Source organism: Coturnix japonica, chromosome 2 (assembly GCF_054131305.1).
Source record: "Coturnix japonica strain WE chromosome 2, WE-NBRP24, whole genome shotgun sequence".
Classification (NCBI taxonomy): Eukaryota; Metazoa; Chordata; class Aves; order Galliformes; family Phasianidae; genus Coturnix; species Coturnix japonica.
This window is the reverse complement of record NC_140664.1, coordinates 132,690,224-132,717,673: the sequence shown is the minus strand read 5'-3', so window position 1 is coordinate 132,717,673 and position 27,450 is coordinate 132,690,224. Positions and strand designations below refer to the sequence as shown.

At 39.3% G+C, this 27,450-nt stretch overlaps 1 protein-coding gene across 5 annotated transcripts in view; it reads left to right on the top strand.

The window, feature by feature from the left end:
* DPP6 (dipeptidyl peptidase like 6) overlaps positions 1-27,450 on the top strand; it is a 442,842-nt gene that overhangs the window by 388,734 nt on the left and 26,658 nt on the right. For all 5 annotated transcript variants that reach the window (XM_015852842.3, XM_015852845.3, XM_015852841.3 and 2 more), the window contains exons 9-16: positions 4,111-4,265; positions 5,195-5,292; positions 9,758-9,881; positions 10,380-10,418; positions 15,705-15,812; positions 16,370-16,461; positions 17,935-17,982; positions 20,090-20,208. In XM_015852842.3, coding sequence (XP_015708328.1) covers positions 4,111-4,265; positions 5,195-5,292; positions 9,758-9,881; positions 10,380-10,418; positions 15,705-15,812; positions 16,370-16,461; positions 17,935-17,982; positions 20,090-20,208 — 783 coding nt within the window. The remainder of the gene's footprint in view (positions 1-4,110; positions 4,266-5,194; positions 5,293-9,757; positions 9,882-10,379; positions 10,419-15,704; positions 15,813-16,369; positions 16,462-17,934; positions 17,983-20,089; positions 20,209-27,450) is intronic.

The window sequence follows — 27,450 nt, the reverse complement described above, 5'->3', positions numbered from 1 at the left end:
ATAAGACTAAAATGCCATCAGCACACCAAATACTTAACAGTCTGAGCGTCATCTAAAAATTGCACAAACAAAACCATTGATTCTGCTTCCTGGAATCACTGTGCTTTAAAGCATCAGCATTAAGTTACAGACAAAGGTACGTTCCCTCTGTAAGACAAAACCTTGTTTAGTTCTTCAATTAAAAGTTAAAATACTGTGGAATTAGTGGGTCTGTTGATATCAAACTAGATACACTTGAATGTGTTTGTGTCTGCATGTGTGTGTGCATTTGCTTGCAGGAGAATCAAGCCATTTTCCATCTTTTTTGCCACAAAGACAATGTACAACATTAAGAATATTGTTTTCATTCCTGAAAAAAATGCAGTGTCTGGAATGAGAAGCAGATTTTAATTGTTAGAAAGAAATTGATTTATTTCATAAGTGAAATGTCTTAAATGCCTCTACCCTTCTTTTGACCTCTAGAAATGAAGAAAGTCTCTGTTTTCCAGGTGCAGTTAAAAAACCATTCTGCATAGTCTCCAAGGACACCTCCTCAGTAACTGAGGTTTCTTTCTGGAAGTTAGTGACACTGCAGTTTTTAGCCACAGCTCGTTTGTCTAACACACACCAGAGGACTGGGCTGGCCAAGCATCCTTGCCTTTTGCAAAACTCTGTTCCATTTAGCTCCTGCTTGAAAACTGCAAATCATTCATAATGTCTTTGTATATTAGAAGAACCTCCTGTTATGCCAGTGGATTTCCCACTCAGCCGTTAGTAAAAGCTTCACGGCAAGCCAGAACTTAACCATATTAAACAGAATGTCATTAATCAATAGTGTGACTCAGGACTGACAGAGAATGCGGAAATAGATTTATAGAAATGCTTGGAAAAAAAGCACTTATTGGCCCCTGTGACAATAGCATTGATGTGCACTTATTAACATAGAGCTCAGCTTGCTGAGAGCTCTGCACAAGCCTGAGAAGCAGATTCATCGTGGAAATATCTGCAGAGATATCACAATTGCATCCTATGTTATGCAACAGTAAAACCAACTATTTGGATTTCCAAATGTCGCTCACAAAACAGGTTTTATCCCGTATCTGCTGATCACCACTGAGGTTCCAGAAATAAAACCCTGATGCTCATGGCCCTTCTTTGAGAAATGTATTACTTGAAGCAACACACAAGTCTTTATATTTATTGGTATTACAAGAACTGTTGACATCAAATCTTCAAGCAGGCAGATGCTTCCTTTTATACACTTGCCGGGCTAGTTGTGGCTAACAAACTTACAGGAATATGCATTCAATTGCTGATCCATCCAGGGCTTGACAATAAGTTTGTAGAATCATAGGATCACCAAGATTGGAAAAGACCTGCAGGATTGTCTAGTCCAACTGTACAACATCTAATTGCTTCTTGAACACCTCCCTAGGCAGCCCATTCCAGTGCCTGACCACTCATTCAGAGATGAAACTTTTCCTAATATCCAACCTGAATCTCCCGTGGTGTAATTATTATTACCACAAACTTGTAACTGGGAGGTTACAAGGAATATATGGAGTATGTGGAGGGGACTTTGAAGGAGAACCTTGTTTCTTACAGGTGTAAAGTGGGAGCTGAAGTGACATTAGAAAGATCCAGATGTACTGTATGCAGCTGATTTTCACATTGTGTGGCAAATACAGGTGCAAAGAAGTGTCCTCAAACTACTGCAAATCAATCTACTTTTGGCTGAAACTTCCTGGCATAAGTACCTTTGGTATTTCAAAACAATGCTCTCTAGTTTACTAAACCAACTGATCTCTTGAATCTCAGGGTCCTAGCTTTCTTTCAAAGCAAAGGTTCATACACACAATTAAATCTGATTAACAAAGGATCACAAAACCTTTTATTTTGGCACTGAAACCTTTATTGGCATGTGACCTTCAGCAGAACTGCTTCCTTAAGTCTGAGGTCCCTGAGTAAAAGTTAGGTGAATTAAGTCATTCTTAATGTTAAAATACCAAAGATTCTTCTGCCATCCATTTTTCCCCTTCATTTCTGCTTTTAGTTGTGTCTTTAATGATGTATTAATAAAAAGTCAAGAGCAGCATCTTTTAAATAATAGGTGGGACAATGCAGCAAAACAAATCTGCCAGAGATATGCTTTCCCACATGATACTTGCAACTTCTAGACATCTTCATGATGCCTCTCATAGATATCCCCATTATATATGGTTAATTAATTTGTTATTTGTAGAAGCATAGCTCTTGAGAGTGATTTTCCCTTGCACTCTTCCTAACGTTACCTTGAGCACTGTCTCAAGACTAATGCAAGTCTGGATTAACAAAGGTTGCTCCATTTTATCTCCGGCATGTCTCATTGCCCATCTGTTCTCCAAGGATAGATCCAAGATTTTTTCCTTTAAAATACACTGTCTGGTGAATTTCTACTCTTCAGACTGCATGGGCATTTTGGTTGCAGCAAAGAGTAATCATAGGTTGTTATATTAACATGGTGGGTCTAAACTCTAAAGATCCTCATTCATTTTTTGAATAACCACAATAACAAGAGAGGGTGAAGCTGCTTGAATTTGTGTAGTTGAGTACCAGTGGTGAAAGTTCAGAAACGCTCTGAAGCCTATTTAATTCTTCATTCTCACATTAAAGTCATAGCACCTGTCTTCTTGCCCATCAATCTGTAGAGCATATGCAAGCCCTTCTGCTCCAGTTCAGATAGAAATGACTCATATGGTATTAAGCCTCTTAATGAAAATTAATTATATTATTGCCTTTTGCAAAATGGTAGATATAGAAAGCCAAGTTAGTGTCTTCCTCGTGTTGGTAGCTGAAGACACTTTGGGCAGAGCAAATTTATAGCTTTTCTGGCTATCTGTAAGTTGAAGTAATCTTTGCAATGAAGCGTATTAAATGATAAGAGAAAGTATTAGCGATTAAAAGGACTTTGAATTGATGTTTAATGAGAATTAGGTTCTGCCAGTCTTCAAAATAATTTCTTAGGATTGCAATCATCAAATGATCATAGAATCATTGAATGGCATGGGTTGGAAGGGACCTGAAGGATCATCAGGTTCCTATTGCCATACCATGTGCAGGGGTTGCCAACCACTAGATCAAGTAGTAGCTCCAATTGTCCAGGGCTCCATCCAAGCTGGCCTTGAACACCTCCAAGGATGGGGCATCTGCAGCCCCTCTGGACAGCCTGTGCCAGCACCTCACCACTCTCTCAGTGAAAAACATCCCCTGACATCCACTTCCCCTTGTCCTATCACTATCTACATGTGTAAAAAGTTGAGTTTACTCCTGTTTATAATCTCTCTTTAAACACTGAAAGGCTACAATGAGCTCTCCCCTCAGCCTTCTCCTTTCCAGGCTGAACAAGCCTAATTCCTTCAGCCTGCCTCCTGGGAGAGATGCTTCAGCCCTCTGATCATCTTCATGGCTCTCTTCTGAACCTGATCCAACAGTTCTGCATCTTTCCTGTGCTGGTGGCCCAGGCCTGGACACAGTACTCCAGCTGGTGCCTTACCAGAGCAGAGTAGAGGAGAACAATCCCCTCCCCTTCCCTGCTGCCACCCCTATTCTGATGCTGCCCAGGACACCATTGACCTTCAGGGTTCCAGGCGCACACTGCTGGCTCATGTTAAGGTTTTCATCAACCAGGACCTCTCAGCCCCTCTCAGCAGGACTACACTCAGTATGACTTTGTGAACTCTTTATGGAGAATTAAATCAGTATTCAGGTTCCCAAGGGAACCCAGCTTTTGCTACCATCAAATTCCTTATGTTCATATACATGAGCACAGGACACAGGGCAGGAACTGCCACGCTTTTTATTCTATCACGAGTATGTGTTCTAATATGAATAATTTGATGCTTCTTGAGCAACGTAATTATGCTTAATAACTGATATATTCAGAGTAATTGTTATCAGTTGTGTTCATTTGTGTATACGGCATAATTTAATGAGCATTTTTAATTGATATTCCTGTGACATTCTCCCTGTGCTGTGATTAGACTGGGATTTTCGTATCTACATGGTTTTCATTTATTGCTATCTGGTAATTCACACCTAATAGTCTTTTTTTTTTTTTTCTCTTTTCCCTTTTTTTTTTCTTTTTTAAATTAGAGGAGATCTTGAAGACTCATATTGCTCATTGGTGGTCTCCTGATGGCACCAGGTTAGCATATGCAACAATTAATGCTTCCAGAGTCCCCACCATGGAGATCCCAGTATACACGGGCAGCCTTTACCCTACTGTTAAAACCTACCATTATCCAAAGGTAAGGGAAAATAAAACAAGCAGTTCTCTTGTTTTATTAAAAACAAACAAGCAGCAAGCTCATATTGTTTTTATTTCTTCTTGGTAAACTCAGATAGGAGGCAGTGTAATTGGACATATTCATAAGCAGTGAAAACAAACAGATCTAAAGAAAAATCAGCTGCTCCCCAGTGAATTAAGTCTGTATTTTTCTTTAGCTGTATTATTAAAATTTTCAATTTTCTGATCTAAGTATTAGTCACTCCTAATGTAATGAAAATAAAACGTTTCAGTTCTTGCTTTGTGCCTCCAATTGTGCTTCTGTTCTAAATAGGAGCTGACAATATCTAAAAGCCTACAGCAATCCTTAAAACATTTTGGCTCGTTATTTCTAAGAGAAGAAACAAGAAAGAAAATTTGGTGTTTGGATTCCTCTACAGTTTCCAGGATGTGTACTCTGCAGCACTGTTGTTTCTTCTGTCATTTCTTGCTTTGCGTACTGAATTCCTCAGAACTCAGAGATGGGTCCAAACTGAACCATAATCAAACAGGAGAGATACATATATGCAGGTTTTATGTAGGTTTCCTACAATAAAGGATGTATTGTATTGTAAATGCATTATTATAAACATATTACAACATTTACCATTATCATGATAGTCTGTTTTATTAAAGTATGTATATATATATATATGTTTTTAGTTACCATGTAAAACAGCATCTGATACAGAAGTCAGAGGTGTGCTGCGTAGAATTTCACCTTTGTTTTGCCTTTCCACACCTCTGTGGTAAACCACCTTAGTTGTGCCTTCCCTATGAATGGCTGTGGTACCCATCCATAACCTTAACCAGGAGAGCACATTTTAAAGTCCATCATAAATCAAAACCATTCTGTGTTGTATTAGATATAGCAATTATTCTATTTTTACTTCATTTTATTTTGAAATCTAGGCTGGAATGGAAAATCCAACTATTTCTTTACATGTGATTGGTCTGAATGGACCTACCCACGATCTAGAGATGATTCCCCCAGATGATCATAGACTGAGGTATGTGCTTTCTCATACTGGGATGCCCAATCTGGTTCTGTTAGGGTTTATATAAGACCCTGACTTTTTTGAGTTCATTTTACAGTTACTTTTTCTGCCATTACTATCAAGTTTCACTTGGTGGGTAAATCTAGTTAAAAGTTTTCATATACATTTCTTCTTCCATGTGTTTTTATTGAGCGCTGTTCATTTTTCAGTCAGAATGCTTGTGACCCAGTCTAACTCCAGAGTGGGCTTATTTTTAGAGCACTGAGCAGGATGTTGCAAAATCCATAACAACATTTTCATTTCACATCTAGTCATTGACATTCAGTAGGGATAGTTGTCTGTGTACTGTATGGAACACCATGAAGCGGAAACAAGGCAGATCTCTAATACAGAAATCATGAGATCACTGCTTTGTGAGTCAAGCATGGGAATGAAATCAGGACATTCTGCAAATTCATTGCCCTGTCTTCATTAAAAAAAAAAAAAAAATAGAAAGGAAAGCTCTTTGCTGCTTTTAGGGTAAGTATATTTGAGAAGTTGGCCTGCAGTTTAGCCAAGCACTTAGCCACCGATTTCTATTCAAGCAAGTGCTCCGATCTGTTTGCATTCAACAAGAGCTGGAAATTTGGCTTGGACTTCAGCCTACATCCAAAAGTGGTTCTACGTTTATAGGTCTGTGAGCACTTGAAAGGTGCATCACATTGTTCCAGCCAGCTGTTGGTAAAGAAATATCTTTAGGCAATGCATGGCGTACCTCCCTGCAAAGCTTAGGGATTTCTGGATTACAGCAGCTTTGCCATACACTTGAAATAGCTTTACAGCATGACATCCTGCAAAAGAATTCTGCTTCTACATTCTGCTTCTACATCTGGTACCTGCAGCGACCCCTCTGCACAGCTCCACGATGCTTTCTGTGCGTGTCAGACTTGATGCAACAAGGTTTTCATTGCCAGCACATCACTTACTCAAGTAGCAGCATCCGATCACAAATATCTGATTGCTAAATTAGGCTGCTGGATGGGCAGCCCCATTGCTAACAGATATATAGGTGTAGCATAGAGCTAATGGAACAGGCCAACTGTGAGGGCAGGGAAAGGTGCCCTTATTATGCATGATCATAGATAGAATCATAGAGTCATTAAGTTTGAGAAGGACCTCTAAAATCATCTAGTCCAGTCATCAGCCCACCCCTACCACACCTACTGACCATATTTGTCCTTCTGTGCCACATCTGCATGTTTCCTGAACATCTCCTGGGATGGTGACTCCACCACCTCCCTGGGCTGCTGGTGCCAATGCCTCACTGCTCTTTCTGAGCATGAATTTTTCCTAATATCCAACTTGAACTTCCTCTGGTGCAATTTAAGGCCATTACCTCTAGTTCTGTAAATTAGAGGTACATAAGGCCTCTGCCTGGTTGTTGTGCACACACTGTGTAGTCATCTGACAAGAGGATGAGAGGATGCTAAACCAGTGCAATCACTTATGCTGGAAGTTACCTTTCTTCCCGTTAGGAAAATTAGTGTCAATCTCAGAACAGGTTTCCACTGAATCACTCTGAATGGCTCCAATTCAAATCCAATTATGCAACAGCAGATGTATGACCTGCGAACAGATCAAATGGGCAGAGCTGTGTTTGCCTTTCAAACCAACAGCTTCAGGTCTGCAGGCTGCAATCCCAGCTCACGGTACCCAAATCACAATGTCAGAACTGCACCTCCTGGACAACATCATTTAATTGCAGTAATAAGTTGAGACTGCAGGCTCCACATGTCACTAATAAATTTGTGCTATGTGGCTATGGGTGGCTGTAATTTATTGGCTTTCAATCAGTATTGTAAAACAGTGCAAAATATGTCATCATTAATTACCATTTTTAAATTCCATCGAAAACATGGTGATTTTCATCCCTGGAGCACATTACTAGTGCTGCTGGAGCAAGAGGAGTACGTTTTCATTATGCATATGTTTTCCAAGATGAGATTAATGCGATAATGTTTAATGAAGAGACACGACGGGTGCACTGTACAGACAGTTACAGAAAAGAGTATCAGAAATTCAGGGGAGAATGATGGTCATAAGGATCTGGAGCATTTCAGTGTGCCCAGCGTGTTCACACAGATGACACATGGAGAGCAGCGAGTCTGGGTGCTCTTCGTATCTGTATCCAAGTGTTTTAATACAGTCAATACAAGTGAAAATTAAGAGGAGAAACTCCATTTGTTTTGCTTTAGAATTAAAGGAAGTCGGAAATTTTCTGCAGAATTGGAGCATTTGTCAGGAAAAAAAATAAGTTATGATAGGGAGATTATTTGAAAGCAATAGAATGTCGTTTCAGAATCATTTTCCTCTTAAAAATCTTTCATTCTGAGCATTTTTGCCAGATTTTTTGCAATTCCATGCTTCGCTGTGAGAAGAAGAAAGTGAATGAAAGGGGAAAAATTTGCAGAAAACAGAAAACAAACAACCAACAACAACAACAAAAGGTTTACTATTTAATGTCTAAATGGCACTTTAATTTAATTTCAATGAAAGGCACTGGACCCATAACAGTGAACTGCTACATCAGTGTATTTCTTACATCACATTGGCATCTCAGATGGCAAATGAAGCACTCCCCTGAGTGCCGAAGTCATAAGAAATACATTCTCCTTCCTCAGCTCCCATAAAATCCAGACTGGGTCAGACAGCGCCTGGAAAATGCCCCACTCCCCTCCATTGGCTGCCCAACCAGTGCAGCTCTCAAAGTGCAGATGTTTACAATTAGCTGAGATGAATCACACCTTATTGTCTCGTTTTCCTCTGCAAAATGGGAGACATAAAATTTAGTTGTCCTACAAAAGAGATGTAGGAGAAGTAAATTAAAGACTCTGAGACTAGAATAATAAGTACTCTACGAGTACGTGCCATTGTCTGCTTGCTGGGTGTCTGCAGGCTTCACAGAGGCTGCAGACAGAAATTGGGTCTCCATGCCTATCTCTGGGGCAAAAGAAAAGATATATATGTGATTTAAAATAATAATTAAAAGTTCCTGAGCAAGAGCCATGGCTCCTGTTTTCAAGCAATGACAAGGATATCGAAATTTAATATATATCTTTCAAACTTTAAATTGGATTTATGGGGAAAAAAAAAATGCTCCGAGCCACAAATGTACTGAATTCAGCTTCCTTTTCAGGGTGACTGAATTTGCTCAGTTCATTGTGAAGGGGAAGAAGAGGTGGTTTTACAGTTTAATTTTGCTTCGGTGCCTTTTTTTTCCTTCTTAGAGCCTATGCTCTCTCACTGATAGAGCGTAAAATTACGATTTTATTTCAAGCGCTGAATTTTCAGACTGCTGTTTTCTCACCTGGAAGTATCCTTCCTCCCAGTGTGGTGGATGCTGTTGTTGAGGCCTTTTGTTATTTATCCCCAGCCAAATTCAGGCACTAAATGTTACAGAAAACTACAAAATCAATTCCCAACTTGTTATTTTGCTAGAGAAGCGTGTCTTTGTTGCTGTTGCCCTTTTTCTTCAGTAAATGCAGGAGTGCTTGCCAGTACGCAGAGTACTCTCCAGTGACACAGCACATTAATTCCAAAGGGAACAACAATTCCTTATACATATTTTATAGCAAACAAATGAACTAATAAATTTTTATAGACTGTGTGCTGTGAGAAGTTGTATTATAACTTAAGGGTGTCTTTGGCCCGCACCTCCTCTTGGTGTATTAGAGAATTACTGGCTTTGTCAGCCCAGCAAGAGCTTTACCTTGAGACTGCAGTGCAGAGGTGGACATCTGTGAGCACCTCTTGGAAAGTGACCATCATTTATTTGTGATCCTGGATTTTCAAGCCCGGTCCAACCTACATGGGTTGCATCAGTCAATATTACATATTGCTGCATTTTGCTGTGTTTTCTTGGGCAAGATATTGCTTACAGGACTGTGCAGCCCACAGCAGTGATTCACTGTGGGTTTTACTAGAGCCTGAATATGTCCAACAGCAGAGAATGGCGTAGGGAGTGTGGCAACGACATTTTTGATGACGTAAAATGTCACATCTCTACTGACTTCTTTTTGACAACCCATTGTTACTGCTATGCTGAAATCCAGCACCTCTCTAAAACACATCCTTCCTGCTGCTGTCCTTCTGATTCAACACGTGTGGATCAGGGACATCCAGAGATGGTTAACTCTTCATAAGCATAAGGAGCCATTGGTGGTGATGGGTTTGAGAATGGCAATTGTTTGCAATTTCTTTTCCACCGGTGCATAAATTTGTAGCTCCAGACATTTCTGTCCTTCTTGGAAGACTGAATAGCTTGAAAGGTTCTTTATCTCTGCCTGTGGGTCTTTGTAAATGACTTTCAGAAATGTAAGATAAAACACCTGCACAACCCTAAAAATGTCATTGTTAGGGGTTGAAATCTATACATAAAGAAGCCCAGAGACATCTAGACTCACTGTTTTAATAACCAAAAACACCTCTGCGTTTTCAGGGACTATTACATCACCATGGTAAAGTGGGCTACCAGCACCAAGGTGGCAGTGAACTGGCTGAACAGGGCCCAGAATTTCTCCATCCTGACACTGTGCGATGCAACCACAGGCGTCTGCACCAAGGTAGGGAGAAGAGCCTGGAGGTCCTTGGCCACCTACACCTGGGGAGAGAGTGTTCCAGCCATCTCACTTGGGGACATGTCCACTGGAGCATATTTATTTAGGCAGAGAATATAAATGATGATATTAATATGTTATAAATTATGTAATTAATTGTAGTTAATTAATGCCTTCAGTGGATATACTAATGAAAATGTATGCATAATTAGCAGACACTATCTTTTAAACCAACATGAATATTTCTGTAGTAGGAAGGAGAGATATGCAGTAGAGTGTATCTGTCTCTATGCTTAGATATTCTATGCATTGAGCACAGTACAGAGTCTTTTCTTTACAACCTTTGTTTCAACCTTTATTACTAACAAATTCTATTTCTTTGGGGAATAATGTGACTTTGTTCTTCTGCACAGCTTTTCAGGTTCAATCCAACTGCACTTTGCACTGATAAGCAACATGTAATACATGCCAGGAATGCTATTTAATGATCTTGTTTTGTTTTAGAAACATGAAGATGAAAGTGAAGGCTGGCTGCACAGACAGGTAATAGTGATCTTCTCTTTGTGGTCAAACTTTTGGCCATTTTTTTTTCCTTTATTTTTTGTTTTTCTCCCAAAGAACAAAGACAGATTTCTAGAAATAAGAAAGATGCCATGGTTTCTGTTATATAAAACAATTCCCCAGTAATAAGAAAGCATGATGTGCCTCACGTGTCACCTTCTCTAGTGAGCACAGAGTTCTCAGTCTAAGATTTACTGGGGTTTGAGACAGAAATCAGATGTTGATGGTTATCTGCCCATTCATGGAGCAGCCTCAGAGGTAGTCCTTCAGATCCTGCTCTGAGACTGACGGTGAGACTCAAGGACTGTAGTGGTTGTTTTCTGGTCTTCCAGACTGGAAAGAAGTCTAATGTTGAAAACAGCGTTTAATTAAAAGAGCTGATGTCCATTTCCAATCAAAATCATGCAGATAGGATATTAAGTCACTGAAGCTAAATTTGACAAAATTATCTTTTACTCTGCAGCTGTTAGCAGATGTAAGAAAGGTAAAAAAATAAAAATAAAAAATAAAGATATTAAATTGTCTGTGGGGCAGCTGAAGGCTTACATGAATCCCAGAATGAGGAAAAACTGTCTGGTTAAGTATAATATCCTGTTTTAACAGACATTCATTTCACATAATCCACCTGACGCTCTCACTTTTGTCTCATATGACTGCTTCGTGTTGCTATGTGCTGCCACCATCCAAATGAAATAACACTAAGATGAAAGTAAATCCCTATAAATTCACTAAGTATGTACATATATAGTGAATTTAAAGCCCCAAAAGATTTTTTATTTAGGGATATTTTCTTTTTCAGATTTTTTTTAACACCTGCTTATAGATTTATATGCTGTAGATTTTCAGCATGTAAATCTCTAGCTCATGTATAATACTTCCCCAGCAGGCAGTTTATGAAGGGATCTCAGATTTCATTAAGCTGTTCTTTAGAGAGAAGTTGCTGATATGAACTCAGACACAACAAAGAACTGTTTTTCATGGAATAGGTGAATGTCAGACATGGGAGTATGTCACAAAAAGATCTTGCACTGCATTTTCAGATTTAAAATATATCCCATTTTTGTAGCGGCTTGCTTAAAAGGTTCAAGAACCTGTAGAAACAGCAATACATCAGTTCACAGCAAGAGCAATGTTTTTTTCTGTTCCTACGTCTGTCCTCCAGCATTGCTCTATGTCTGATCCAGATTAAAATTGATTTTACAGAGGAAATAGATTTTGTGCTCCAAGCGTTTCAAGTAATCTTTTGCTGTATTCAGGTATAGAGTGAAAATACTGCCAAAGTATTCTTTGTGTTTACGCCACCTGTGTTAGCTTAAATAGATAACGAAATCTTCAAAGACAAGTCATGAGAAAAATAAACTGACCATATTTTGTATATTTTTTTAATTTAAAAAAAAAAAAAAAAGTATTTCAAAGAGTTATTTTATTTAATAAATCTGAGAAGATTTTTAATCCTTTTCTTGCTATTCAGTGGGACCTCTATTCTCCTGAAGCCCAGAGCAGTGTATTAGAACTTGTGCTTTACACTGCTGTGCTTCGTTACCCATTTACCTATTAAACATACAAGCATTAATAGATGGTGTTTTGTCCTGAATATCTATTAAAATAATTGCCAATTTCTAACCAACCTGTTCCAAAGAATTAGTTTGTATTACTGCAAACATCGTATACCTAGTCTGAGGTCAAAAAAGTATGTTTATTATAACCAATTGTGTCAGGCATTTCATTACTGAACTAAGATAACTCTTGTTACGGATGCTTTTGATATTATTCTTCAAAAGCTTTCTTAGTGTCTGAAGAAATACAGAGCTTTTTCACCTATGTTTCTGACAACAAAATGACTTAAAATTCCAGTTTTGACTGAGCATATGATTACTAGAATAACTGAATTTTCTGTATTTACCTTTTACTCTATGACACAGTAATCTAAAAAAAATTGGAAGGTTATTTTCATGCCATGGGTGTCAGTGTATGAGAATAATGTGAGAATGATGTGAAAATGTCAGCTGTTAGTGCAATTCCCCCAACCTCTTTAAGAAGATGAATCACACATTTGACAGCCTCTGAAGGAGACCAGAAGTGTGACTCAGCTCAGGAAGAAGAGTCCTTGGTTGATATATTTCAATATACGTGTGAGCCAAGGACCCAATTCAGTCCTGTAGTCTACATTGTGGTCATAGAGTCAGTGGGCCTTGAGTGTGATTCAGCCCACCCTGAAGAAGACATCAGCGTGTTCCATTGGCCAAACCATCTGAGAATTAGCCAAAACATAAATCAAAGAATATAGATGTTTACATCATTCCTTCAAATACTGCTTTGCAGTACTCCGGGCACATCATTTAAAAACTGTACAGTAACTTTACCTTTTACTTAAAGTTCACCTTCCTAGATCTTCCTAGAACAGATGCAAACTTCACAGTTGGCTGGGGGAGAGAAAAACTGTGAAATAACAGAAGATACTAAAAATGGGCATGAGCAAATCTCCAAGGATAATGTAGTTGACTTTTTGTCAGCTGTGTGAAATACTGGGACTTTTGACTTAGGGCACATAACTCACAAATTTGATTTCTATTTCCTTTTTCGCAGTAACTGTTTGTTAACTCCATGAAACTTAATAATCTGTACATGGAAGGTCATAGTAAATGATCCTCTTTTCCATTATGGGCTTCAGTGCATGAATGAATTTTATTCAAGCCCCAAAACATTGGAGAGTTCTCTTCAACATAGGCCAATAACAATATTGTTGTCACTGTATGGCTAAACAACAGGATTAATTACTCGAAGTGCAATGAGAAACGCACACATTCTTCTAGAAAATGTCTGTAATTCCTTGTCAGATGATATGGCCAAGATTTTCAAACCTTTTGATGAAAAAGAATGGGTACAAGTCCACCAAAGATATATAGGGATTATGAAAGATTTTACTGCTTTTATTTATATCCTTCAGATTCTCTGCTGAGTGTAAAAACCAAACTGGCCCTGTTTCATACCTTTGCTTAGATATACAAATTCTCTGAAACGACAGTTTCAGCTGTAGAAAGTTTTGTTTGTATTTCTGTAAAGAAGCCACTTCTAGTTAGCAATTATGATGGTCATATAAAGACAAGGAGACAGCAAAGGAGAATTTTCTACAGCACCTGGTGTAGATAAACATTACTGGCATTTAAACTGGATTATTTACTTCATTGTGATGGTGAGCTGAATAAATTTAATTATAAATCAGGGTGCAGTTCCAACTTCACACAAAGCTGAGGGTTTTGACAGTGATGTCAGTGTAATCAAGAGATTGACACAAAATAGTTTGTAGACATATAACTTTTGAAAGTGCCTGTGTGGACTGGCTGGCCTCCCCTGAGCACCTTTGGGCTCCATTTTGCTTTGCAGTCTTCCTGTCCTCCTAGTGTTTCAGGTTGTTAAGATGAAGTAGAAGACTTCTGAGAAAGGGAAAAGCCATCAGTGGAGTGATGGCAGAGGACTGGGTTATTCAGATTAACTGCTTTCCTTTTCAAAACTTGAAAGTGAACCAGAAAAACTCCTTAAATAAGTGACATTCACAATCAGTAACACACAGCAGAGCAAAACTTAAGCCAGATTTCAAAGAGTCCCTCCAAAAGCACATTAAGCACTGTACTCTGAAGGAGCAGGAAGCAGGGAGGATATTGCATGGAGAAGCACAGATGGACGAGCTGGGAAATGCTTCCTGCAGAGCTGCAGTGTGGTGGTGTTTGACCTACACAAATCATATCAACTGCAGCTCAAGGCAAGCTCCATTCCTGATAGCCCCCAGCTTGCCATCCAGGATAAGTCACCATCTCTGTCACAACCTTAAACAAGGTTTTGTCTGCACTAATGAGTTGCCTTTCCAACAAGAACAGTAGATTTGCCCATGTTGTTTTTCAAGGAGTTTTCTTCTGTCATTCAAGACATTTGGAGATAATGTTGTTTCATATTTCAAGTTTCTGTACAGTGTCAGAAACAAATGATGCCATTATTTCATTCAGCGAGCTGTAAATGGGAATATTTTAAAATATAATGAAATCCTTAGTGTAAGAAAATAAGAAAAGCAAGCAGTTTGAACACCAAGCACAGTGTTGCTAAAACCAAGAAATAGTGGAAAATAATTAATCAGTGAAGAGATGGTAGCAAATTAATACACAGAAAGAACTTTATGAAAAATAAAAATACTTATTTTTGCCAGGTGCATTTGCATCAGCATTAAGTCTCCCTGTGTAGCGAAGTTCTGTTTCAGTGCAGAGCTAAAGCAGAAAGCTGAGGTTTGGTAAACATTGGGCCCAGAAAAGGCTCAACATTAACATCCCTGTTACCACAAAGGGGCCATAAAGATGAGTCAGTGCAGGCAGGGCTCAACTGGTCCCCAGGAAAGGTTCAGCAGAGGTTCAGCTCATGTGTTATGAGCTATATTCATCATTCTATTTTCTGTATTCATCTCATCTATTCAACATGCAAAGAAGCTTCAACCAGCCCATTCCCTTCACACAGAGCTACTGTGCCACACCGTATGGGCCATCCTTCTGCCCTCCCTTGTAATCTGCTGTTCAGATATCTCTTGCACTGAAGATGTCCCACATGCCTTGGAGTTCCTCTATGAAAAGGAAAACAAATATATTTCCAGGAACTGCTCACTTGCCATATGTGTGCTCTGAGTTGCTCGCACCAAGTCCCTTCTGTCTCAGGTTGAATATTTCAGTCACCCGGTAAAAGTCAATCACCACCTTCACCTGGGAGCTCTGTGTCAAAGGCAGTTTGGCAAGAATACCCTTCCCCTCATAAATACTTCAGCGAAATAAATAATCGTCAGTGAGCAGGAAAAGGCAACATCTGCTGTAGTGTGCTGTTAGTTGTGTTTCCTCGAAGACAGGAATAGATCAGTTCTTCCAGCAGAGTAAACAAGGTTTGACATACTTGTGCCAACGAGCTTCACATCATTTCTGAAGGCTTTACTCCAGCTGCTGAGAGCAGTCAGCTGTATGTATACGCTTTGGGCTCTGCAAATGGAAGTTGACTTTACACCCAAGGGTCCTTCCTTCCTGCTCATCTCCCTGTCTTCCCCCAGCTGAAAGGTGTCAGCTTCCCAAGAGCACAGACACAGTAGTTTCTAAAACATTCTTCAGTTCTCAGCAGGTTTATTTCGCTTGCCTTGGGTTGCTGTTAAAGGGCACTCTCTGCTTCCCTCTAAATTAATTTCACAGGGTTTAGTAGCATGGATCAATTTAATGGTAACATAATCCTTAATTTTGCTGTTTACAGAATGAAGAGCCGATTTTTTCCAGGGATGGTCGGAGGTTTTTCTTTGTGCGAGCCAGTCCCCAGGGAGGACGTGGGAAGTTCTACCATGTTGCCATGTCATCATCACAGGTGAATGGCTCTCTGCTACACCTGCAGCAGAAAGCAATGAAAGCAGTGTCTGTGCTCATATCAGAGGGATCAGGTGGTGCAAGAGTAGAATGTTGGACTTGTGCATAAAGGAGAGCGTTCAGTGATTGCACATAAAACAATACCAATTTCTGACTGAGATACTTAGGATAAAAATGTTTACCAACTTTCTCTTTTCAAACAGTATCACTGCTTTACTTTGCTTTGTTTTGTTTTCTAATGCCTTCTTAGTGTAAATAAGTAAATCCCTTCACTGCCATAAAGGATTAATCTGAAACCTGTGGACATGACGGATTAGAGGAAGGGATATGAAGCAGTTCTATACTGAATTTATCCTGTTATCTTTAGAAGAGTTATTTTGACTATGCATTATTTATATTTATTTGGGGAGCTGGTAGAAATTGCAGGTGCTTGGTAACCCTGGACAGGTAGCAGAGTTTAAGCAGCTTCCTTCATCAGAACAGAAACATAAAGAGAAGCTTTGCTTAGGTAGCTTCTTTTAAGAAGAAAAACATTGAATTCTCTTTTATTTCTGGCAGCCGAACAGCAGCAGCGATAACTTGGAGTCCATCACATCTGGCGATTGGGATGTGACAAAGATATTGGCCTATGATGAAAAGAGGCATAAAATGTAAGTAAATTTTGGTGTGACAAATCAGTCATCCCATGCTTAGCAGCGGGCTGTTGGCTTAGTTACAGTGAAGTGTGTGCATCTGAAATGTCCAAGCACAGGAGATGAAGACAGCAGCCTCTGGCTCTGCTTTGGCTTAATCTCCTGCACCTTTGCAAAGAGTTTGTCTTAGATTTATTTTCTCTGTCCACTTCAAACCTTTCTGTGACTATAAAATGCAGGATAATTTTCTATAGAGGAGTGATTTGTCCTACAGCAACTTCAGGTGTTAAGCTCTGAAAGAAGGAGGAGTATTTTCATTGACCTACCCAATTTTAGAGAAGTCCTTTATTGACCTTCAGATACATCTGTGCATTATAGGAACAGTGTTTGGTTAGAACACACACACACACACACACACACACACACACCCCAAAAAACACCTTGTCAGTTATGCTTGTAAAAGAAATTCTGTGTTATTTTATTATGCGGAAAGAAAATATTTCAAAGTTTTTTTTGGACTCAAAATGCCTCATAGAATCCTTTGCATGCAGAGCCTTAGTTAGATAGAAGATTGACTTCTTGGTTTCTTTAGGTCATTGAAACATCTGAATAATGACTCTGTAATATGATGAACTTTGAATGATCATTAAGAGCACAGCATAAGGCTCCTTCAAGGTGTTGGTTGCCCTCAATTACTAGTAGCTCCAATATGAAAAAATGGTCATTATGACTTGGCAGAGCAGAGTAACAAACTCGCAGCAAAGCTCTTACCTGTTTTTCACAGTCCACTCAAGTGGAAAATACTATGTGCAAATTATGCAATCAAAATATACATTGAAGCAAATGCAGCTTATTGGAAAAAGATCAGCAGGGCTGAATGTGCTATTTGATGTGTTTCCCACATGGGCACAGTATTTGCTCCTGTGATGTTTCAGTATTTACATGAAGCGTATTTGGAGCATCATTCTGGACCCTGCATGCTGACCACCTCCAGCAGCATCGGCACATTCAAGGTGAACAGAAACTGCCTCACTGTCCCTGCAGTACAGTTTGTTCGGTATTTAACCAGAAAAATAAAAAGCCTTGACCACAATCTCAGCACAAAAATTGGGCAACAAAGCACTCTTCATTCATACTGTGTCCTTTCTGAAGATTCGATTCTCTTTTTCAAAGAAGATATTTCAGTGCGTTTCGCATCAGATTCTGGTTAGCTCGCTGGGAAAAGAATAAAAACAGAGTAAAAACTAGTTCCAGATAATAAGAAAATTTGCTCAAAGGTAATTTTGCACTGTAGACCTTGATAAGAAAATGGAAAGGTTGTTACCTTTATCCCTTGATCCTTTTTTGATTCACCGGCATCAACAGTCCATGACCTACATTTTGCCTTTGTGTGACCAAATGACTCTGTGAATGAAGATGTTATATATGATGCTTGTAAACACACCTACTAATTCAAATGTCTTTTTGTTGTTTTGTTTGTTTGTTTTAAAGTTATTTCCTCAGCACAGAAGATTTGCCAAGAAGGCGGCATTTATACAGGTCTGTAGTTTGTTAACTTCACATCCAGAGCATGAGTCACAACATAAGAGACTGCAATAGAAACTCTCACTTATCTGATTGTCTTTAGCGGCATTGCCGCACCTTGCAGCGTATCAGCGGAACAGAGCAGCGTAATGGTAGTGAACTCAACGACAAACATCTGGAAATGTCTGAAATTCAGCAATTTTCTCATTTTCTTGAAAATTTAAGATTAGTCTGAAGATTGATAACCTGTTGTAAAACTTTCCAACAGAACTGCTTAACACTTGAAAGAATCCAGAATTACAGAAACCACAAATAGGAATCGTTTCTATTCTTCCAGACTGCAGTTTTCATTAGAGTTTAATAGCACCTCACCTGTTCAGGAAATTGAAAAGAAGAAGCAAAATGCAATGTTTATACATATGTTTGTGGGTTCTTTTTGTTTCATTTTGAGGTTTTTTTTGCAATTCTAGATGACATTAGTGTCCTCAAATACCAGTACAATGAGCAGAAGGTTAGTTTATGGCCAGCTATAGGTAGTATAGCTATCAAGAAGTATTGCAGAAATAGATAATAAAAGAGAGGAAAATCAAATTCAGATTATAACCATTTGGGAATCGTTATTTCCTTTTATTTTTCTTCTCAATGTTTGTAATCAAGGGCAGAACTGATGATGGCATTGACTGATAAGGGACTCTCAGTACATTTGTCCATTCTGACATGATTTCATAATTGTTTGTTTGTTTTTTCCTCAATGGGAAAGAGACTGGAGCAAACCACATTATCTGCAGTTCAATTCAATCATGTTTTCCTTCTATAACCTCTATGCCTGTTTGCTGCATTCCACACTTTTCTGAGTGCAGTTCAGCTCAGTGTTTATTTTCTTAAAGAAAAAAGGTGAAAAAAAAAAAAAAAAAAAGCCATATCAACTGTTAATTTCTAATGGAAGATGCAATAGGAAGTCAACTGAGTCCAGGTGCTATGGCTCAAGAAACCTCCCTCACTTCATTTCCCATACTGGTAATGAGGAAAGAGGGAAAGAGATGCACAAAATGTGAACATCCTCAACCTTACATTTATTACCCACTGACATTGGCCTTGCTTTAAGCATCTGATTTTCTCTGCTGGGTAGTTTGATTCTCTCTTGTCCTTGTCCAAAGGAGTCAGCTCAGAAGCATTCTTGGCCTACATTCGTTATCCAAGGTCCGCTGGAGAAAAGGCAACTTGTATCAAATGACAGTCTGGTTTTGACAGGGGGTTTTTGTTTCCTCTTTTGGATCTGATTTAATAGATTGCAAGCAGAATGATTTGAAAGCCAGAAACATGATCTCAGCCTAAACAAGATCCCCAGAGCATCTCAGTTGAATCTTCGGTGGCCCTAAACAAGTTGTCAGCTTCATCTCTTTCTACCTTGAAAAGGGAGTAAAATCAGTCCCCTGCCTCACAGGAATACTGGAAAGAAGCATTGTGAGGCTGAAAAATGCCATAGCAGTGCAAAGCTGTATTTAATAATATTTGCTAATGATCTATAATTCCTTCTTCAACCAACAGTAGGCTCCCAAAAAATCTTTCTGAGCATATGAACAGGCCACATTACCTTCATCAAAAACAGACTCTGTAAAGCAGTGTTTTTCTTTCCACTTGGACATTACAACAGCAACTATTTAAATTCCCGAAAATACCCTCAGCCCCAAAGGCAGCTGCTAGCAAATCAAACCAGTGAGGCAACTAGTAAGAAACTTCAAGAAGGCAGTTCCAGGTCTTTATTGCCTGCTATAAAATGAGTTGGTGTAAAAACACTACTCCTTTTTTTTCATGCTTTCATTGACTAAATTATAGCTTCCTCTTGTGGAATTGCAACAATGATCCTGCATACCCACCTGACCTTGCAAAGATAGACATCGGTATCCGTTTATATACTGTCCATTCAAGCAAAAAGAAAAAGAAAAAAAGCCATTACTGCTATTTAAACTCAGCCAAATGGAAATACTTTGTCTCTTGCTAATGTTGGGCACATTATATTTATGTTCTTGTTCTGTAGTAAAGTGAGATTCAAATAATGTTGCTTCCAGATAACATTTGCTCAGTGACCTTCACAGAATTATATTAACTTTTTTTTTTTCAGTGCAAGCACAAATGGGAACTTCAACAGGCAATGTCTGTCTTGTGATCTGATTGAAAACTGTACATATTTCAGTGCATCATTCAGTCACAACCTGGAATACTTCCTATTGACATGTGAAGGTACGTGGGAATTAGTTTTGTGGTTGTTATGCCTATGGATAGCATTTAGACACAGATATTTTCAGATGGACCTGTGGGTAGTTTTGAAAGACTGACACTGAGTACCTGGATGACTTTACTTTTGAAGCTTTACTCTTAATATTTGTTTTTCTTTTATGTGTTTTATTTTGCTGTTGTTTTTAAACGATAAGGCAGATGTGTGAAACCTGTTTCTACGCACATCTTCCTATTGAAGTCAGAGGTAAGTACCTTCAGCCAGTCCAAGCATCCTTAAGTTAAAATAAGACAAGAGGAGATAAAACACTAGAAAATTCGTGAGAGAGAAACCAGTGAGGTGGGATCAACCGTGGGCGACTGAGAATGAGTTCCTGACACGTTAACTCTAAAACATGCTTTACACCAAAAAATATAGATGGACTGTATTTTGTGAGACGTTTATAGGTAGACTAAAAGCACTTGGTGATACAGTGTAATGAAGTAGCATTGTTGGTACAATGGCCTAATTAACCTAATAGACCACCTGCAGATCTGTGAATCTATAGGTATGGCAGCCATATGTGGAGAATTGCCATTTCCCACTAAATATTCAGTGCTGCAGTGAATGTTACTGTGTTTATGAAGTTTATCTCTTGACAACAAAAGACATGTATATTTTTCTTCTTGTTTTTATTTCAGGAAAATTGCCATTAGTGTCCATTTTCTTTCACCAAAATAATTGTTTTGCTGTAATCAGAAGCACCTGTGAATAACAGCATTAAGTTTCTAAAGGGTCTTATCAACTGTTGCAAGGGGATGTGTTCGTATTGCTTTATATCTCATTTACAAAAGCCATGTAGTGATACCTAAAGACATTAATGGGTTTTATTAGTATGTACATTAATCCAGGTACACAAGATAATGTTTTTCCACAATGAACTGTGGACTGGATCCTCAGCTGCTGCAAACAGTACCTCCATTATCAGGTTATTAGAGTTATATCTGTTTACATCTACTGAATGTATTTTGTCTGAATGTTAATTATGTGAGGCTAAATTGTCAAACTCTACTCTCAGTGCAATGCCAATACCACATAGTTTGTACTGTGGGGCTACTGTCAATGCCTCCGTTCAGATAACTTTGCAAAATATGATTATATGAGAAAATAGATCCTGAAAACTTCCATTTTCAGTGATATTATAGAAGTACCAATCCATTAAATTAGGTGGAGTCATTACTTCCTTACATAACTGGAAGTGGGAGCTTTGTCAAGTTCTTACTTTCAAGCAGTTTATAGGAGTGTTTCTTCTTGACACATTTCATGCAGGATTGGTTCAGCATCAGGTAGCTGCTGCATACACATCTGCAACAAAGTTAACCACTCTTGGTTCCTATTGTAGCTCATGTGGGTATAGTGGAAATGCTAAGTCATGTCCTGAGGCAGTGATTGAGCGCCTGGTGGGAAGGCAAGGCCACCCAAGGGAGCTCAGCTGCATGCAATACACCTGAGTGACCAGAAGGAGTGGAGCCAGGATCCACCCCTTCCCAGACCTCATTGAGGGATTGGCAGTGCAGGCAAGGGTATCTTTCTGGAGATCTCCACCTTCCTGAGGCCTTCTGAGGGTAAGCAGGTTTTTTTCTTTTGTTTCTGTGTCCATGGCAGTTTCACCTGGGCTTGTTCTCAATTGCTGAAGCCTGGGAATTTGTTATCCTGCTATCATTGCTGTGCTTTCCATCATATTGCAGCAAGTCTGATGAGGGAAATCATCACTTTTGTCTGAAAGGTTGATTTATCAAAAATAACTATTCCATATTTTTACTCTGACCAGGAAATCAAATTTTCTCATTTGTCTAAATGAAGATTTCATGGGTAAATATTTATATGAAGTTTTCCATGTCTTGAAAACAATTCCTGGGCTAATTTAGAGTCTTAACCTCCTCCATACATCAGTTTCACTCTGTCTTGCTTTAATAACTCACTTTGTGATCTTAAGTTAAAAGCTTCAAGGCATTTAGGGATGCAGACACAACTCTGGCTCACATTAAACTCTTTAAAATAGATAGTAAGTTTTGTGAGATTTGATTGATCAACATGTTTATAAAGTATTTTATGATGTTTAAATGAAGGGCACTGGAAAGGGAAAAAAGATATTCAAAGGCAAAATAAGCTAAAGCACAAGAAAGGTCTGGCACTGCTAATGTAACCCCAAGGTCAGAAATTCTACTCGCTATTTCAGTACCTTGGGTGCAGCATATAGTTTTCTCATTTTTGCTGTCCAGCAGTGCTACCTGGTGCAGACCGAAGTGGGAAAAGTATGCCATAATGAAAGGTAACCTCTCTTCCAGGAAAACAGTGTAATGCTTACTGTCAGTAGGCAACCCTTATTGCAATCACTCAGTCCCAGAAGGCTAGTTACCTTGTTTTTCATCTGATTTTATATGCTCATAATTGAATTACTGTAGCAGGAGCTAAGGAAACATGATGCTTTGCAGACTACTCTTACATTATCTCCTCTAGACACTGTCAGAAAAGCAATATGTGCTGGAGCAAGGTCACTCCTACTGTCCTTTTCATCATAAAATATGGGCTTGTCCTTCTCTCTCCTGTTATGAACTAGCACAGCCTCTGCCAATGAGACTCTGAGATAAGCAGGAGAAAAATTTTGATGGAAGGGTTTTGCCACTTCATACTTAAATTTTATTGAGGATGGGGTTTTCTCATCTGGAATATAATGTAAAATTCAATTACGTAGAGAAAAAGGTAAGAATTTGCAACTTTCAGCTGTGGCAAGCAATGTATTCCTGTTTATTTGATGAGGTTTGGGCATATAAAGTGCAAAGCTGAATGACACCAAGCCAGTAATGCACTGAAGCCCATTTTTTTGGTGATAGCCCCTTCTTCTTTGCAAGAATGAAGCTTTACCGAGGGCTGTAATCAGCTCTGCATTGTTTTAGTGTTTCCATTTTAAATTGGTGCTCTTCATCTTCAGTAGCTCCTTCCCTCACTCCCCACCACTATTAAAACTTCAGTGTTAATGCTGCATTCATGAGGGAAGAAAGGATGTGCAGGCACTTTTGTTGCAAGCTGTCTTGTACCCTAACACTCTGTGGAGCAGATTTTAACTTCAACACACAGAACTAACAATGTTTTTTCTGGATCTTGGAGTTCAAGTCCCTGCTATTGCATGCAGGCAGCTGGATCCTCACTATAATTAGAGCATCATGAGGTTCCTGATTAAGGGTTAATGCCTGCTAGCTTTGAGACAAAAGGAATGGTGAGGAAGACCTCTGGCACATGCATACATTACTGCAATTAATGCCATTTAATATGTGATGAAAATGAAAGGGGTGTGTGTTGATCATGGAGTACCTACCAGCCTGCTAATTAAAGTTCTCCATAATCATGCATTTTCAGGAAGGGCATAATCATTTTTAGGTGTGACACAAAGAAAATTAGTAGTTATGCAGAAGGGAGAGGACTATAATGAGGACTTAGGGGAAACTATTGCTTCATGGTCTGCTGATACACAGGTGCCTTTGCCACTGTGCTGTGTATTATCTTTTTATAGACAAATTCAGGAAAAAAAAAGAAAAGTAACAGGGCATCTAAGAACAGAGAACACTATTTTCTTCCTACAGGTGTCACATCCCTTCTGTTTATCCAAAAATAGTATAAGTGCTCTAATTCAAGACACTTCTGCATTGTTGTAGTCTGTCAAGCTCTTTGAAGATTTTCTCTGCTGGAACCTGTGTTTGCCTGGCAGTCTCTGCTGCCAGTGTTGTGCAGGTCAGCTGGTGCTGGAGTTGTTTCTGTCTTTGAAGAAAGGATGACAGGCTCTCCTAAATAATATTCTAATATTAACCACTTACTTTGAAGGCCCTCTCCAGCAGTATCAGTAGTGTGGCTTAGATGCTGTAGATCAAGGATCACGGGTAGAAGAAGTATTTCTACCTTTCTGAGCAGGCAATTTTGCAACTGTAGACCAAAATGATATGTTGTACCTGAGCTTGATAATGCTTGATAATATGGCCACAAGACAAATGGGAAAGGGATTTATCAGAGGATAGGTTTGCTTTTTCCAGGTATGTCCTTTGAGCTAGCAGCCACAGCACCAGTAGTACTGAAACCACACTTCTTGTCCTACAGTGCTGAAGGACGCCTGTATGCTTTATCACACATAAAATGGGATTTATAACTCATTGGTTCTTCCAGATAACATCCTTGTTCAGTCCTGCACACAAAGAAGAAAGCGGACAAAAGAGTGGAATAGGAAGATGTTGCAATCAAAGGATCTCCTTTGAGAGAGTGTTTCATACTACTGAGGAAGTAATACGACCAATTTAGCAATAATCTGAGTCCATCAGTGTCCATCAGTGGAAGGTGCATAATTACTCTCTGCAGGATTTTTGCAATAACATACACATCAGGGACGTATCTGCCCAGTCCCTACAATAAGAGGTTGGCTCATGCCTTCAGGCAAGAGGATAATGAGCCTTTTTCCACATCTTTCTCAATTCCTTCATTTAATCAGACCTTTTAACCTGTGCTATATGGGCCAGACCCACCATCACTTGAATTCAGTGGAAAAACAGGAGGTGAGAATATTTTATAGTAATTATGGTCAAACAGATGACAAGAGAACCATACACCAGTATGGGAAGTCTACCATTCCACAAGGCAAGTTCATAAAGCAGTATTTTGGTTACAAAAACAAGCCATGTTGCTAATGTGTGATCTTGCGTGTCACATAGAATCTGACCTATCATGCTCTCATCAATAATGTTTATTAAATAATACTTGAGTGAAGAGTTAACAAGGTTTGGTTGCACAGTTTCACATCTAGTTGACAGCACTGTGCATGTTCATCTCAGCAGCGATTCAGTAACTGGTCTGTAATTACATCACAGGCCTTAATTATCAGGGGCCCAACTCTCCCAGGTGCTGACTGCTCTTAAATCCCACAGCAAAAGCTGAGGACACCATATAGCGCAGAGAAACTCCTTCACACATTGCAGGATGGGTCTCCAACAAGAGCAGCCTTCTTGGCCACCTCATCACTCAGTGCCTTTGGAGGCAAGTGTAGTATTCAGTGATTTCTTCTTTAGAGAGAAGGAGACAAAGCTCCTGTTTGACATCCCCAAATAACCAACAATAAATGTGCAGAGTGGAAATGCCTCCATTCATTGCCCCCTTAAGCTTAGCCTGCTGCTTGGCAAAATTTGTGAAGTATGTGGGTTGACTGTCAACCAACAATGTCATAAAACTGCTCATCGTGGTAATGATAAAGCATCTGTGAAGCACTGTTTGCTGGAATTCAAGTAAAAGCTTTCTAAGTGCCGTTGATCCTGCTAAGGAGGCCGGCACTTGGCATTTCAAGTGACCTTTGGCAAGAATTGTAATAACCAATGTCATTGAGGCAGTCTAAAGAGACTTAATTAGATGCTGAAATAACTACTAATGCTGAGACAGGACTTTTATTAACTGAGTCAAGAGCCTATGGATAGAGAAGCACATTCGGTTTAAACAAATACGAAAGGTTGATACTCAGATTTTCCTAATGGAGCGTGAACCAGCTGCCAGCACACTTCAGCACAGCCATCTTCTAACAGCCAATTTTAGGAGCAATAACTCCCAGGCTCTGAGGGAGATGGCTCCCACCTGCATCCCTGACTTATCGTGCCTCTCTGTGCCCCAACTTGTCTTGCTGTGAAATTCAATGACCCTTTATAAGTGCCTTGTAGTAATTTTTATCAGTAAATCATAGAGGACCATAACACTTTATGTCCTCCAAGTCTGGAAGTGAAAATCAATGCTACTCCTGAAAGAGGCCTCTCCATGCTCTATCCATGGATCAGTTGAGATGTGGTTGGCTAGCTCTGGATTGCTTGGTTAGGGGTGGAAAGCCCATGTTAGATGTGCTGTTAGGAGATGTGGAATATAGTTATGCTTTTCTGGGTATGACCCAAGTATGGGTTTCCCACCCAGTAATCATTCAGTGAGCACATTGGCCATGCCTGTGAGGCAATCCCAGCTGCGGCTCACATAGTATGTCACTGGGTGACTGTTATCTGCTGTGACCAGAGTGGTTTCCCATGCAGCGATGATTACAGTGATGCTTGACTTTTTGTATACCCAGTAGCAGGAGGTTGTAATTAGTGCTTCAAGGCAAAATGTGACCTCTTGGAACTTTTCCTGAGGGTTATGAAGCCTAAATTAGTTTCTGCTGTTTGAAAGCATGCACAGACTTAATCTATGGGCCCTATTTATATTATAATTACTATATAATTCTCATTTGCATTCACTTGACTCCCTTTCTCACTTAGCTGCTAAGGTTGGCTCTGGTGTCTCAGTGCCTTTGTGTGTGGGGCAGGGGTCAGGAGTCCCAGGGGTGAGACACAGCGGGGGATTCTCTCCCTCTCTTGCATTGAACGGTATTAATGCATCAGGCTGGCATGAAAATTCCCTTCTACACATCCAGGAGCAAGAGGTTTTAGTCTGGGAAAAGAGAGGATACTGTTAACAGTTTAGAATTTAAAGAACTTCTTTTCTGTTGGCTCTTAACAACCTTGATATTAGTTTGAGGTAAATTTAAATGGTATCTTTTCTGGATCATCTTACATCTTCCTTATGAGTTGAATCATAGAATCATAGAATGGTTTGTGTTGGAAAGCACCTTTAAGATCATATAGCTCCAACCTCGCTGCTATAGGCTGGGAATATGATATAATATTGCATTGCTAAACATCTTTGAAGCTGTGTACTCAGTGACAGGGAGCAAGTGAAAAGAAATATGTATGAACAAAAAATGAACAGGCAACATCTGTAATATCTATTGCATGGGGGAAAAAAAATGGGAGTGAAACTCCTTTGCCCTTTAAAATCATTTCGTTCTGAAAAGCATGACTTCTTCCTTGCTTTTTCACTTTGATCCTGTTTAGATGTTGACTCTTGCTGTTAAGTGTGAGCTGTCTGATGTTGCCCAGAAGCAGGTGATCAAACACCTGCTTACAGTCAGGGTTCCTGTCATTTGGTCACTCCATACAATACCAGTTTTATTTGAATTCCACTCATAGGAGATGGATGTCCATGACAAGAGGCTTCCTCTATATGCTGAGAATAGTGGAGCTTCACAAATCAGGCAGTGGCCTCCTGCATGCTGAAACCAGGGTGTACGTGCATCATTTCCAGCTATATGAGCAACCCTGGTTGAACTCATTACTCTGTAGTGGATTGTACAGATGTTACCATCCTGCAAGATTTAAAGC